Source organism: Lepidothrix coronata, unplaced genomic scaffold (genome assembly GCF_001604755.1).
Source record: "Lepidothrix coronata isolate B3197 unplaced genomic scaffold, Lepidothrix_coronata-1.0 Scaffold46, whole genome shotgun sequence".
In the NCBI taxonomy this organism is placed as follows: Eukaryota; Metazoa; Chordata; class Aves; order Passeriformes; family Pipridae; genus Lepidothrix; species Lepidothrix coronata.
The window spans coordinates 1,714,567-1,727,754 of NW_016690226.1; the positions used below are offsets into that span (position 1 = coordinate 1,714,567).

Here is a 13,188-nt window from a genome sequence, read left to right on the forward strand (position 1 = left end):
TTACCCATCATGTTTAAAGTTCAAGTACCTCATATGAGTGACTCATTCATCCACCCTTTCAAGAGTATAATAATAGAAATTCTTTAAAGCTTTGTGTTTTCAGCACAACAGCATTCCAATACGATCTAAGAATCACAGAGACACCCTCTGGTCCCAGGAGGACTGGGGAACAGGTTTGGCTAGAAAAAAAGTTTTACTCATGTGATGGGCACCCTACCAATCACACACCACGTTCCTCAAGCAACCTGTGCACTTTAAAGCCCAGTGGAGGTGGGAGAAAGGGGCTTTGTTGGCTTTGCAGTTGCATTGGGATCTCTGCTGGGAAGCATCACAAGAAGAGAGAGGTGAGTGCCTTGCTTTGGTCATCATCTTCCTCTTAATGAGGCATGTGAGCCATAAGTGTCTGTTAGGAGAAAAGGCAGCTCTTATGTTTAATGTCTTTTATTTTAGTTCCTGGACTGTGTTTAGTATATGGGAATCTGGTACCTGGATAAGATTAACTGCAGTAAATTATCAAGTATTTCATTTTTCTTCCTCTGGCTTCTCTTTGGCTCTTTTAATTTGTTTCATATTTTTTCTCCTAAAGACCGGGTAGGAAGGAATGGAAAAATTAAACCTGTTGTAAATCTGAGTGTAAAAGAAAAAAAGAAAAAATGTTGCAGAGGAAGATGAATCTTGTAATTCCCTCTCACTTGTGAATATAGGAAAGGAAAAAAAACCCTCTTGTTTTGGCTGTGCTGAACTAATAAGGGAGAGAGGAAAAACCTACCTCCCAGCACTATTTCCGAGGTAATTATGCTTGATGATGATTTACCATCCACTCCACTGTTCACACAGGCTTCATTTCATAGCAATCTCTCTCCAAAGGAAACTTAATTAGTCTCTGACCCCTTCTTGATGCCAAGCTTTGGTTTTGCTTTATTTTTCTCCCTGGTAGCACAAAATAACTGTCTGGCTCTTCCTTTTCGGAGTGTGGTTGACTACTAACATACAAGCAGTTCTCTGTCAGAGATGGCTGCACTTTGGGGTAGGTGGAGCATTGGGAAAAGTCCGGAGGGGCAGGAGGAGTGCACGAGTTTGTGTGCACGGGAGGTGTTTGCTTTAAAATAAGTAAACATATGATGAATTGATATTTGCAAAGCATTTGATTTCTTACAGTGAAGTACAAGCTCATCATTAACATATTAAATTACATCCTCTTAAAACCTGTGTAACTCTGATGATGACCCAAGCAATTGGAAAATACCTCCTTTTTAAGTCCCTTAGGGGCTAAATTTTCCACTGTAACTAATTAAAAAAAAAAAAAAAAGTAGGTTTATCACTTAATGCATCAGACTCCACAGCAGGTCCGGGTGTGGGCAGGTCTGTAGCTCACAGAGGCTTCCCACGGCACCAGTACTGGCATTGGCACAGCACCTCCGGCAGCGGTTCCGCCTCGGTGACTTCTGTCCATCAGCACCACAGGACTAGCCCAGGCATCTCCCTTCTGCCTGTGGAGACATGCTCTCCCCCAGGGCAGGGTGAGCACAAGGGATGGGAGGTGTGGTGCCGGGCCTCTGTGCCGGAGCGGGGTACAGGCAAGGACCGGGTTTCTGCCGTTGAACAGCTGGGTTTGCTTAGTTGCGCTCGAGTGGTACAGAGCCCTTCAGCCGAGGCGCGCGGAGCCCATGAGTAATAAGGCAAACGCGTCCTTTGTCTCTGCCTCCTTGCACCTGGGGATGGGAATGCAACGCCCTGCACGGGGACGCTGAGGCAGGAAGGGGTGATGTGAGACCCCTGTAAGCCCCACCACCATGCTGAGAAACCTCCGTGAGCAGGGTTTAGAAGCAAAAAATACTCACAGAGGTTTGGACATCCCTTTGTCACAATGCTTGACAAGTACCACAAAACACAAGACAATCAAAATGCCACTGGCTTCTGCATGTGACAATGCCAAATCAATTCTTATCCCGTGGCTTTTTTGTCAAGAGGTGGAATAGAGCTAGGCTAAAAAGGGGAATTCATCTGTAAAGCCACTGAAATCCTGTCCTGATCTATAGAAATAGGGTATGGAGGCTTCAAAAGATCAACCAGCCCAATGTGTGTGAAGGGCGCACAACAGAGCCCAAATTACACTTGAATCCAGGAACTGCCGGCAGAAGGGCTTCCTTTCAAACCCTGCATGAGATTATCACCTCAAACCCAAGGGCAGAAGCCATCCTCTGCAGAAAGAAGCTTCCTTTTCATCTCCCACAGTTGTGCTGCAGGTCTCACAGAGCCCTCATGAGTAGAGGAAGTGAGGAGAGGTCAAGAAAGCTCAAAGGGCATGGAAAAAGCAGATCTGTCTGCAACTTTTGGAGGAGCAGGGGGAGGGGGAGGCAGGGCTACCACTGCTCCTGAACTCGAACAGGCTCAGCTGGACCCAGGGAGCGTCAGGAGTATTTGAGGAGTCTGAGTGGAGAGGAGTGGGGACAAGTTGCAATCTGGGTTGAGACCAGTACATCAGAAAAAGGAAGAGATATGTGCTTCAGGAGGGATATAGGGTTTTTCCATACAATGAGAAAAACAGACACCTTTCCAAAGCTGCTTGGACTATGAAGCAAAGTCTCTGGTAATGATAATTGAATACCTCAGCTAAATTGCAAGGTTTTTGGGATGTACTGAGAAACACTGGGTCAAGGCTGAAATTTCAGGACCTGGCTGCTTTCTTATGTGGAGCTTTTGGATAGTGGTTGCACCTGAAGCTCCAGTTTCCTCTAGGAGTTCACAGAAGCCCCAGGAAACTGTATTTTGGTCATAAAACTAATCTTAACCAGCCCAGGAAGAAAGCTCCTCTACCTCCAAATGCATTTGTGTCCACAGGCAGAGGCTGATGCACCTGTGTCTCTGGGGGTTGGGAGAAGGGCTGCCTACCAGTGTCACACACGAGTTGTTGTCAGGTCACATCACAGTTGTTGTGAGTCACATCTCTGTGCAGCTTGCCTTGGGCAAGTTGGCCAAGGTTTGCCTCATGCCTCTGTACTCATGTACCAGCACCAAGTGCTGTGCTATCTGCTCTTGCTTAATGCAGCTTCCCTCTGAGGCCTGAGGAGCAGACAGTAGGTGGAAAGCTCCAGATCTTCCACAGCTTCTCCTCTGGGGCCTGTTGAAGGATTGGCTCTCCAGCTGCCCAGCTATTGTCACAGCCTTGGAGTACCTGGTCTCTGATCGGTAATGATGATACTGGACCACCTGAAATGCAGAAGGAGTCAGACAAAGGGTTGCCATATGTGGCACAGGGGAATGAAGTGAATACAAAGTAATGGACTCTTTCAATGCCAATGACTTGAGGTAGAGGGAGAATTCACAGAAATACCATTACAGTGGGTTTTTTTAGATCTACAGTAAAGGCTTTTCCTTCCCTTTTCCTCCTCCTGGTCTCTCTGCTTCTCTCCATGCTGCAATCCTATTGGACGTAGTTAAGGAGAAATAGAAACTTGCCACTCTCCAGCTGATACCTGTGTGGTGGTGACTGTGTCCAGTTTTCATCACAACTACAGTAGCCTAAGAGATGGGCTAACCCCAGGAGAAGAGGATTGCTTTCTCCAACTCATGTGACTGCAGTAATAGCTGCCCAAGGGGAGGCAGGAGTAAGCTGGGCTCTGCCTGACAATGAGGAGAAGAAAGCCAGCTTCTGGGGAGGCAAGAGCCTGGGCCAGATGGACAGCCCACATACAAAGTGTGAGCACTGTTGTTACACTGAAGAGGCATCTCACGCTCAACCATGGTATTTATATGGCAGCTGGAGCAGACCTGCTTTTCAATGTGGTAGTCAGAGTTCAAGTGCCTGCATTTGAGCAGGAAAGATTTCCTTGCTTTTTGGGCTGCTCCCTGGCTTGTCATGTTTCTTAGATTGCAATAACTAAAGGCTTTTCTAAAAATCTCTGGAGTTTGCAGCACATAGGTCCATGAGCCAGACAGCAATCTCTCCAGCTTTCAGATGAGTAGAGGACCAGGATCCATCTCAGGTTTGCCAGAATTTGCAGCGCTGTATTGCTGAACATGTGGCCAAACGTTGCCCAGATCCAGATTTGACCTGCAAAACAGTTTTATGTGACCCCCTGGACACACTCACTGGTCAGGAAGTTTGGCAGTGACAGAGCTTCAGGCTGACCTCATGAGCCTGCCATTTTCAAATACAGAGTCATACAGCTTCATATATATTGGTCTGGCCTCCAAACACCTGTTTGTGACTAAAAATGGCTTCTCACCCTAGAAATAATGGCCATGCCTACACATGCTATCATAGGAAAACAGAAAATACTTATGTGCTCTGCTGGTATAATGGTGAGAGCACTGGAGATGTCTCTATGCCTAACCCTCAAACCACTGCAGAAAGAGTAGTAGGAAATACCTGTTTTGCATCTGTCACTGTTGGAAGTCTTGCATACCCCAAATAGAGCAGCTGCCTAGGCAGCATTGTTAGAGGTCTCACAATTCTCTGTTGCTCAGGGAAGTCCCCTTCATTGACACCTGTGTCTGCTTATATATTCCCACAGCTTCTTTGAAGAATCATAGAGTCAGTGATCCCAGCAAGAGACACACAAGTGCAGGTACTCTGGCAGAAGTAGGATGTTAAAGCTGCTTTTCCTGTTGTCTGCTTAAGTTGGGCCGACTTCAGCCTTTCTTTCTGGGTTTATATTTTTATAACCACCTGGCAAATGCAGCTGTCTCTGGGTTTGGGTTTTTTCCCTCCCCCTCTCCATGCAGACACATGTTCCATCCCTTTGAAAGAAGGACTTCATAGGAGCTGGCATTTGAGCTTCTTTCTCCAAGAGGTCTCACACCACTGACTAGTGCCTTTATGCTCCTCTCTCTGGAAGGGGATGAATTTGACACGGGGCACCTGACTCCAGACTGCAGGATATAGCACTCTAAGGAATTTGGTGGGAACGCTACTTGGCCTGGCTCCCATGAACCAGCTGCAGCCTGAGCTACTCCCTCCCTCCCTCCCTCCTTCCCTCACACCTGACTTGTGGGGCTCAGCCCCGGTTTCCAACATGGGTGGGATATGGGCTACCCTTAGCAAAGTGCAGCCAAGCCCTGCACCAAAGGTACATGTGTGGGATACAGCTAAGGCACTGTGCTTACCACTTCAGTCCCATGGTAGTGAAACAGCCAGCAGAGTGGACAGCATGCTCTGGAATAACACTGGCTCCTTTGGAAGAGGAGTGAGGTGAGGGCACTGAACTTGTCTGCTGTCCATCCAGATGTAGCTGGTGTTTCTGGCTAGGTGGAAATGCAACACCATGAGCTGAGGTTGGCATGGGTGCTGTTGTGATGATGAAAACCCTACCCAAAACAGAGATGAAGACACGATGCTCTCAAAGTGGTCCCAGTCTTCTGTAGCTCAAGTATCGAGGAGAGTTATCAGATTACTTCCTGGGGAAGTTTCTCCTCTGAAACTACTACGAAGCAAGGGGTGAGAGGTGTACAGACAGGCTGGCAAGTTCTATCTATCTATCCTTCTCCTCAAGGAAAATTTCTATTTCTTTGTGAACCATATTGTACTGGTGGTCTAATTGAAGACTGTATTTGGCTTTTCCTAGGTTGCATGAAGAACTAAAGATGGCAAAAAGTGAGGACTGCATACACATTTTGCAGGGTCTATTAGTCTTTGGAAATGTGGTCATTGGGGTAAGTGAAGTGGAACAAGTACAGTGGAGGCTTCCTTCCAGTATGACACTTCTTAAAAACAGCAGTTTTCAGATGTGAAATCCTTCTTCAAGTGTGAAGTCCACACATAAATAGTCCAATAAAGTATGAGAGAAGAGGAAAAGGAGAGCTGTCCTAGATGATCAGTTTGGTGGGAAAGGGACAGCAGGGGCTGGTCCAGAAGATCAAGGTAAGTTCTAGGGGAAGAGTCCTAGAACTGTCATCAGTAGCTGACTAACATCTTTCCAGCCACCTCTCTCCATATAATGATGGAATGGTTCTGTTCATTCTTTCATAAACAACATCCTCAGGTCCTAGGCCAGACCTCTCAGGTCTAGGCTGGGTGAGATTTGCCTGCAGTTCTTCTGTGAAGTCACAATACAAGAAATTGTAGAGCTGGGCAGAGGAGGAGTTGAGTAGCCCCCATTTGTCAAGCAATCAAATGAAAGGAAAGCAGTCTATGCCTGCTTCTGTCTCTCCTATTTCTTTAGGGAAGCTCGATCTAATGCATTTCCTACACTTGTGCTCCTCAGATGTGTGGCATTGCCCTGACAGCAGAATGTATCTACTTTGTGTCTGATCCACATGGTCTCTACCCTCTGCTGGAAGCCACAGAAAATGATGGCATCTATGCTGCTGCCTGGATTGGCATCTTTGTTGGCTTTGCACTGTTTGCTCTATCTATCCTTGGTATCATTGGAATCATTAAGTCTGACAGGACCTTGCTGCTGGTGGTAAGTATAAGAAAGTTTGCCTACCTATTGCTATCAAACTGAACAAATGCTGCCTTAGTTTCCCTGATCACCTCAGTAATCAACCAATGAGCAAAGACAGCTTTTATAGTGATGAGGAGCCAAAGGTTCTTCTTGGTCATGGCTGCGGTGTCCCAGAAAATGACTCCTGTGAAGATGCATGCATGAGAAGATCCCAGACCAGGCTCAGGGAATGGATGGAGGTGGCCACAGTGGAGGTTTAAACTGACTGGCTTGACCCCGACCTTGCCCTTAAGCAATGCAGAAGCACTTGTGCAATCACATATATCTGGGATGTGGTTTAGATCCTTGTTTCTCCCCACCCCTTACTGCTTTTCAGCTGTCATGCACCATTCAGTTTAGGAGCTGATAAGTAATTATTTCTGTACAAGGCATTAGTAAGTGTCAGTATACCAAATATGGATGCAGTTGAGAACATGAGACATCAGCAGGCAGGCACAAATTACAGGGGTGGGGACAGAGATTTGGATAAGCCGAGGACAATGTTAAGATGTGAACAAATCTTTGTACAATGTCTTACCTAGTCCTTTGGTCTGGCAAAACATTAGTGGCAAAACTTAGCTGATGCTTGTACGAACAAAAGGTGGAGCTGAAAACTCTGGAATTGGCTCTCTCTTGGATTATTGTGGGGTGGCAGGGTGTCTGTTTTAGACAAGAGGCACTCAGAGATCTGAACTCTTGTGTCAGGGAATTTGCCAGCAAACAGCTGAGGAAATAGAATTCCCTTAACTCTGAATTTTGGTGTCTTGGCTAAATCCCAAGGCTCTGATTTGAGAGATATGAGAGGGTACAAGGGACAGAAGCTTGGATAAGAAGGAAACTTGAATCAGAGATGAAAATTATAAAATGTGAGAGGAGAAATAGACATGAGAACTCGAAAGGGAATATGGAAAATGCTAAAGGGATTGTGTAGAAAAGGGAAAAGAAGGAGTGAAATAGACCATGAGAGGTGACCCTTGGAATCTGTTTTCATGAAGGGTCTTTGCTCACAGTGTAGGAGTGTTAAGGAAATCTGATGATGAAAAATCAAGAGGATCTGAATGATACCCTGAATTGCGCCTTCTGTTTCCCCAAAGTACAAGTTCTCCTGCTAGGAGTGAACAGCTTCTTGCTGAAAAGCCTATAGCTGTCAAGTGGAAGGAGAAGACATGACACAAACATAGGTTGCCAATGAGTTGCAACAAAGAAAAGGGCAAATGTTATTCTAGGACATATTAGGCAAAATGTTTTCCATAAAGGCAGTGTAGTCTTAATGCCATGAGGTCCTGATGAAATCTTATCTGTGAGATAGGGAACAATTCTGGTCATTTACCTTCAAGAAAGCAGATTGCAAATTGAAACAAGAACAGGGAAAGGCTATATGAACATTCAGGGGCACAGAGAGGACTGAAGAAACTATGATAGCCTGGCCACCTTTACCTTGAGTAGGGTTTCAGGCTTAATCTTGAAAAAAATGCATAACTGTTTCTCTAAGAACTAACTCTGCTCTCTGTCTCCCACAGTACATCATTCTGATGCTGATTACTTTTGCATTTGAAATGGCTTCTTGTATCACGGCAGCGACTCACCGAGACTTTGTGAGTATTTCTTTCCTGATGTATTCTTTTAACTGCACTGGGAAATGCAGTTCTAGGGCACACAGTTGTCCTGTTCCGTGTAGTAAATGGCCTATGTGATAGTAGAGTGTAAACTCATAGGACTACTGCTAAGCAGAAGACAGCCCTTCAGGGAAAGACTCCAACATCATCATTCTAATCAAGGAAATAACTTTGTTTTTTCTAACATAGTTTTGTTATTTTTAACATTTTAAAATGTTTACAACCTTGCAGTTAAGGAAATAATAGCGTGGGTTAGCTGAATCATCAATACAGTGTTTAGTCTTTCAGCTACAGACTGATTAATCTATTATACACGTCAAAGACAAATCTTCAGTATTGCCCCAGGCAATGTTACTAGTGAGGGAAAGATTACAAGGGTTATTAAAGATATTGGTGGGGAGTAAAATGATTTGTGGTACTTTAGTCCCAAGCAACATATCAAATGCAACCCATAGCTTCTGCACATCTCCTGTGGTCTGACATCTGGTAGTGCCTGCTTAAGATCTATATCTTTCTTGCTCCTGGTCCTCAAATCCTGCTCTTTATTCTCTTTTGTGTAAAACCAGGGTAGAGGCAGCATTCCTGTTCTCCATCAAGACACTGAAACAAGCAAACAAACCCTCCCCAAATAACCCTATATTTGCTTTACATGGCCACTTATTTACATTGTTTTTGCATCAACCAACTGTTGGTTTTTTTCTGTAGCTCACTCCAAACCTCTTCCTGAAGCAAATGCTGGAGAGGTATCAGAAGGCAGAGCCAGCTAATAACAATGACAAATGGATGACTGAAGGGGTCACAAAGACATGGGATAAACTCATGCTTCAGGTAATAATAACAATAATAAAAGTCACTAATTACTAAATGCTCTGCAGGTCTGGAATTTCAAGTCCTTCTTGGGGCCGCTCAGTAATAAAGAGGATGGCATCTGCCTTGAACCTTAAAGAAAGTTCTGACATACTCCCCCTTTTGCTTGTTTATCAGATAGACTTTCAAAAGGAAGGCACTTCAAAAATCTCTCCCATAAATCTGTAGTTAATGCCTAACCAGGCATGTGCAGTGCCCAGACATGTGTGGGGCTGTGGCCTGGGCCCATAAAGACTATTCTCTTCTCTCACCCTGCAGAACCATTGCTGTGGGGTGCTGGGCCCCTCCGACTGGCAGGAGTACACGTCTGCCTTCCGCTCCACACACAACGATGCTGACTTCCCCTGGCCACGAAAATGCTGTGCCATGGATGCCCAAGGGCTTCCCGTCAACCTTGATGGCTGCAAACTTGGAGTCCCTGGCTATTATAACAGCAATGTAAGACCATCCCTGCTTTTTCCAGTTAATGTATGTCAGTCAACAGTGCCTTTCTGGAAGGGAATGAAACTGTGAATAGCCTTTCTTCTCTACTGTAATCTCTGGGTTTCTCCTATCTTCTGGAGCAGAAGAGCCTGGAGTGGAGTCCTGGCCACGTTGCTGAACAGAGGATAGGGGGTTTTTTTTAGGATAAAGACTTTCCTGATGGATAGAGAACTATTAAGAAAACTCTCCCAATGCCACCAGGAAGAAGTGACATCTGTAACATGTAGATGGACAGCAGCTGAATCAAACTTAGCCCAAAGACGAGTGCATATAATATGAGCAAATCAGCAGTTCTACCTCAAGGTAGAACTTTTCAGTAGACTAGCAACTAATCTATTCAAATAGGTTGCTGGGTCATGAGCATCAGCTTCTGCATTAGCATGCATTTCTAGAAGTCATTCAAGCTTCCAATTTTGCCTGTAGCTTCTTGATTCTAGAGGTCAATTCTGTGTCAACTGTGTTTGGTTATCTAAGTGTATTTGGCAAGTGGATGGCACAGGAAGCTGTCCTTGAAGTGTCTGAGATAGATTTTTGCATTTGGAGCTAGAAACAGGTAGGTTATCTAGAAGTTGTCAATAAGCAGTGTAGCTCTGGCTTGGTTTTTTCAGACCCTACAAGGTGCCCAAATTGCAGTAGGAGAGGAAGATGTCACCTCAGTCTCTCTCAGAAGTGGATGAGCTTCTTGCCTTGCAGTAAAAGCTCAAAGCTGGTATTGAGTCATCCCTGGTTGTCTTACAGGGTTGTTATGACGCTATTTCTGGGCCAGTGAACACACATGCCTGGGGTGTTGCCTGGTTTGGTTTTGCCATCCTCTGCTGGACTGTAAGTACTTTATATTTGCCTTTATTTCCTCTTCTCTTTTCTCGGTATTCCACACCCAGCTGGGTGGAGGTGGATGACGGGACTGACACATTTAAAATGTCCATAGATTATCGTATTCATTCCTCACCTATCTGCCTATAGCCTGTTCCACTAACTGCTACATTTACAAGTTCTCCTCCATTCTGGCTTCCAGAGGTGAGGAACTAGATGGCTTTCTAGTCTGATGAGTCCTGCCGCCATCTCAACAACACAACTCAGCAAAATACAGCTTGCAGATACTTGTTTGTGAAGGGTATTGGACCATCTAAACAGCAATCATGATAGATAATTCAGTTTGTAGTTTGAAGACTTTGTATGAATGTTTTAAGTACTCTTAAAAGTAAACTCTCAGGGTTCAGCAGCTTCATGAGAGATAATCCCTAGTAAGATGAGTGATACAGTCAGATAGTTATGGCTGCGCACATCTTCTTTCTTTACTGTGTAGTTTCTGTGCAGATAAAAAAATTTAAGCTTCCTCTGCCTGAACAAGCTTTGCTTTTCAAGAATTTCTGTTGTCCCTCCTAGCAACGGGACTAAATGAAGATGGGGGAAAGGTGGAGAAAAGGAAACGGGAAGCAGAGAAACTTTAGCAGTCTTGTCTTTTCAGTTCTGCGTCCTCCTTGGTACCATGTTCTACTGGAGTGGAATTGAATACTGAAGGCCCGGTGTACTCAGTGCTGTCCTGAAATGCCGTGTGAAACTGCGTTTGTCTTCTGCTCCATTCTCCTTGTGCCATGGAGGATTTGAAGTTTTCCCACTACCTCTCCCATATATACTTTTGCCCCTCCAAAACCTGACACACAGAACTGACTGCAGGAAAGAATCTTCTTGTCCCTCCTTGCCCCTTGTTCTGCAGCCTTTATGTCTCCTGGCTGAGGCACAATCCTTCTTCCACGGTGCAAGAAATCCTTGGAGCATAAGATAAGAAGTTATCTGATTTGTTCTCTGATGATACCAGTAAAGAAAATCTCCATATACACTTGCTGCGAAACATGGCTCTCTAAAGTAAGGTTGAATTTAAATGGTAACGCTAAAGGCTCCAGCAAGGGCTATGTGAGCAAAGCTGTAACCTCTTGTGACCAAAACTGTAACCTCCCATGACCAATAAAGATGGGTGCTGCAAAGGAGAAGACTGCAGACCTCTCTAATATATTTTATTGTTCAACTTCTCTTCCTGGTCTCTGTCACCCCTTGCCTTGGAATAAGGCAGATTTCCTGAGAGTTTTAGTGTGTCAGCAGTAGAGACATGTCACAGAGAAAAAGTGTTGCTAGTCAAGCCCAATAAAAGGCTAGCTCACTCCTCAGCAATATGCTGCCTATAAGCAAGCCTACCTTCTGTCGCTGATGAAACTACTGCATGTACTCCTACCTTCAGAAGTGCCAGTCCAGGAAAATCTTCACTTGCTGACAAGCAACTCCTTCAAAAAGCTGTTCTGTACTTCACACAAGATTTCACACATCTACAGCCTAGAATTCGTGCAGAATACAAAGGGTCTTGTGCTGTTGTTGGCTTTGCAAAAGTGGCTGTTCCATGCCCCTAGTTTACTGTGCTTCTTGCTTCGGCTACCTGTATGTATATGGTTACATCTCCTATGTAATTCCCCTTCCACATCCCTGGATCAGGTAGGACATAAGGCAAACAATGGCAATGAGTATCTCTTGTGAAAAATGCAAGCAAGGTGCTAACTGAACCAAATCCAGTCCTTGCATCAGCACTTACAGTTCTCAGTCAGTTCAATAGAGGTTGCGTATTTTGGCCCGGACTTATCTGCTGTCTTTCCTAGTGAACACTTCAGCAGTTAAATGTATCATGAGAAATATGCTCCTGTAGAGGATTTTAAGATTAATCCTTCGGAAGTTCTACTGGTTCAGGTCCTGACACTTGCCGTCTGCCTTGATTCTTTGTTTTTGTATATTCACCAAAATACTAATTAAAAAGAAGTGGAGGTGAATTTTTTCTCTTGTTCAAGATGGTGTGTTTGGGAAGGGGAAATAATAAAGGCTGGGACGTCTGGGGCAGGACAAAGGCAGGCTTTAATGTCCTGTAATGCCATTGTGATGCATGGTGCTACAGAAACACTGAATAATCCTTTGCTAGAGTGCTGGGGAAGAGAAAGAGGCAGATATGAGGATGAATAGCTGAAGGAAGAAATGCAGAACTGCAACATAGAAATTTTCTGTGTGAGTGTGCCTTCAGAACTGAAAGTCCTCATGGTTCAGACACTCCCCTGGTTCAGTGGGGTGGTGACTGTCTTAGAGACCCTGGACTCTCAGAAATTCCATAAGGAAATTAGTCTTCACTTTTTTTGTGAGACGTGAGTCATGAATAGACCATGGAAGCCATGTATGTCAGTGGTTAGAGTTTGGTTTTGAAGGGGAGGAGGGCGGAGTTTGGTAGTAGAATTGGGGGTTTTTTGTGTCTATGCTGCTGAGAGCTACAGTAACACCTAAATGTAAAGAAATCTTAAGAGAATCAGCATCTGCCCAAATTAAGGAGCAATAGCAAAGACTGAGTTCTCTGCTACTTGACATGAACTGCAAATGTCTGTCAACTGCAGCCAGAAGAGAGGAGAGAAATGGGGGAGGAAGGACAATGCAGGCACACAGCCTCTGTCCTTGCTTGGCCAAACCCCTCCAATAACTCCTCAGCCATGGCAGCCATCGTGGATAGAAGCACTCCTGTGTAAGGGCCTCTTGCTTGAGTTATGTCTGAAACTCAAGTAGCTCTGCAAATGAGTGAAACAACTGGCTATGGGACTTTCTAGACTAGTAGTGCCTTCTGCACATGGATGTCTCTGTACATACGCCGGGAAAAAACTTTTAGGACTGCAGAAGCAGGTAACTTCAAATATTATTTTCCTTCTCTAGTCTTTGGCTTCAGACCGAGAGGTCTCTTCCTTTCTGGTGCATCTAAATGTGGTGTGATTATAGCA

The 13,188-nt window shown here is 44.8% G+C and overlaps 1 protein-coding gene across 1 annotated transcript; it reads left to right on the forward strand.

Moving 5' to 3' along the window:
• The first annotated feature begins 278 nt into the window (after positions 1-278).
• Positions 279-11,317, forward strand: UPK1B (uroplakin 1B). Its single transcript, XM_017814770.1, has 8 exons — positions 279-344; positions 5,568-5,655; positions 6,207-6,407; positions 7,949-8,023; positions 8,750-8,872; positions 9,170-9,349; positions 10,133-10,216; positions 10,863-11,317. Exons 2-8 carry the CDS (start codon positions 5,587-5,589, stop codon positions 10,911-10,913), a joined length of 783 nt encoding a protein of 260 aa, XP_017670259.1. The 5' UTR covers positions 279-344; positions 5,568-5,586; the 3' UTR covers positions 10,914-11,317.
• Positions 11,318-13,188: the final 1,871 nt, after the last annotated feature.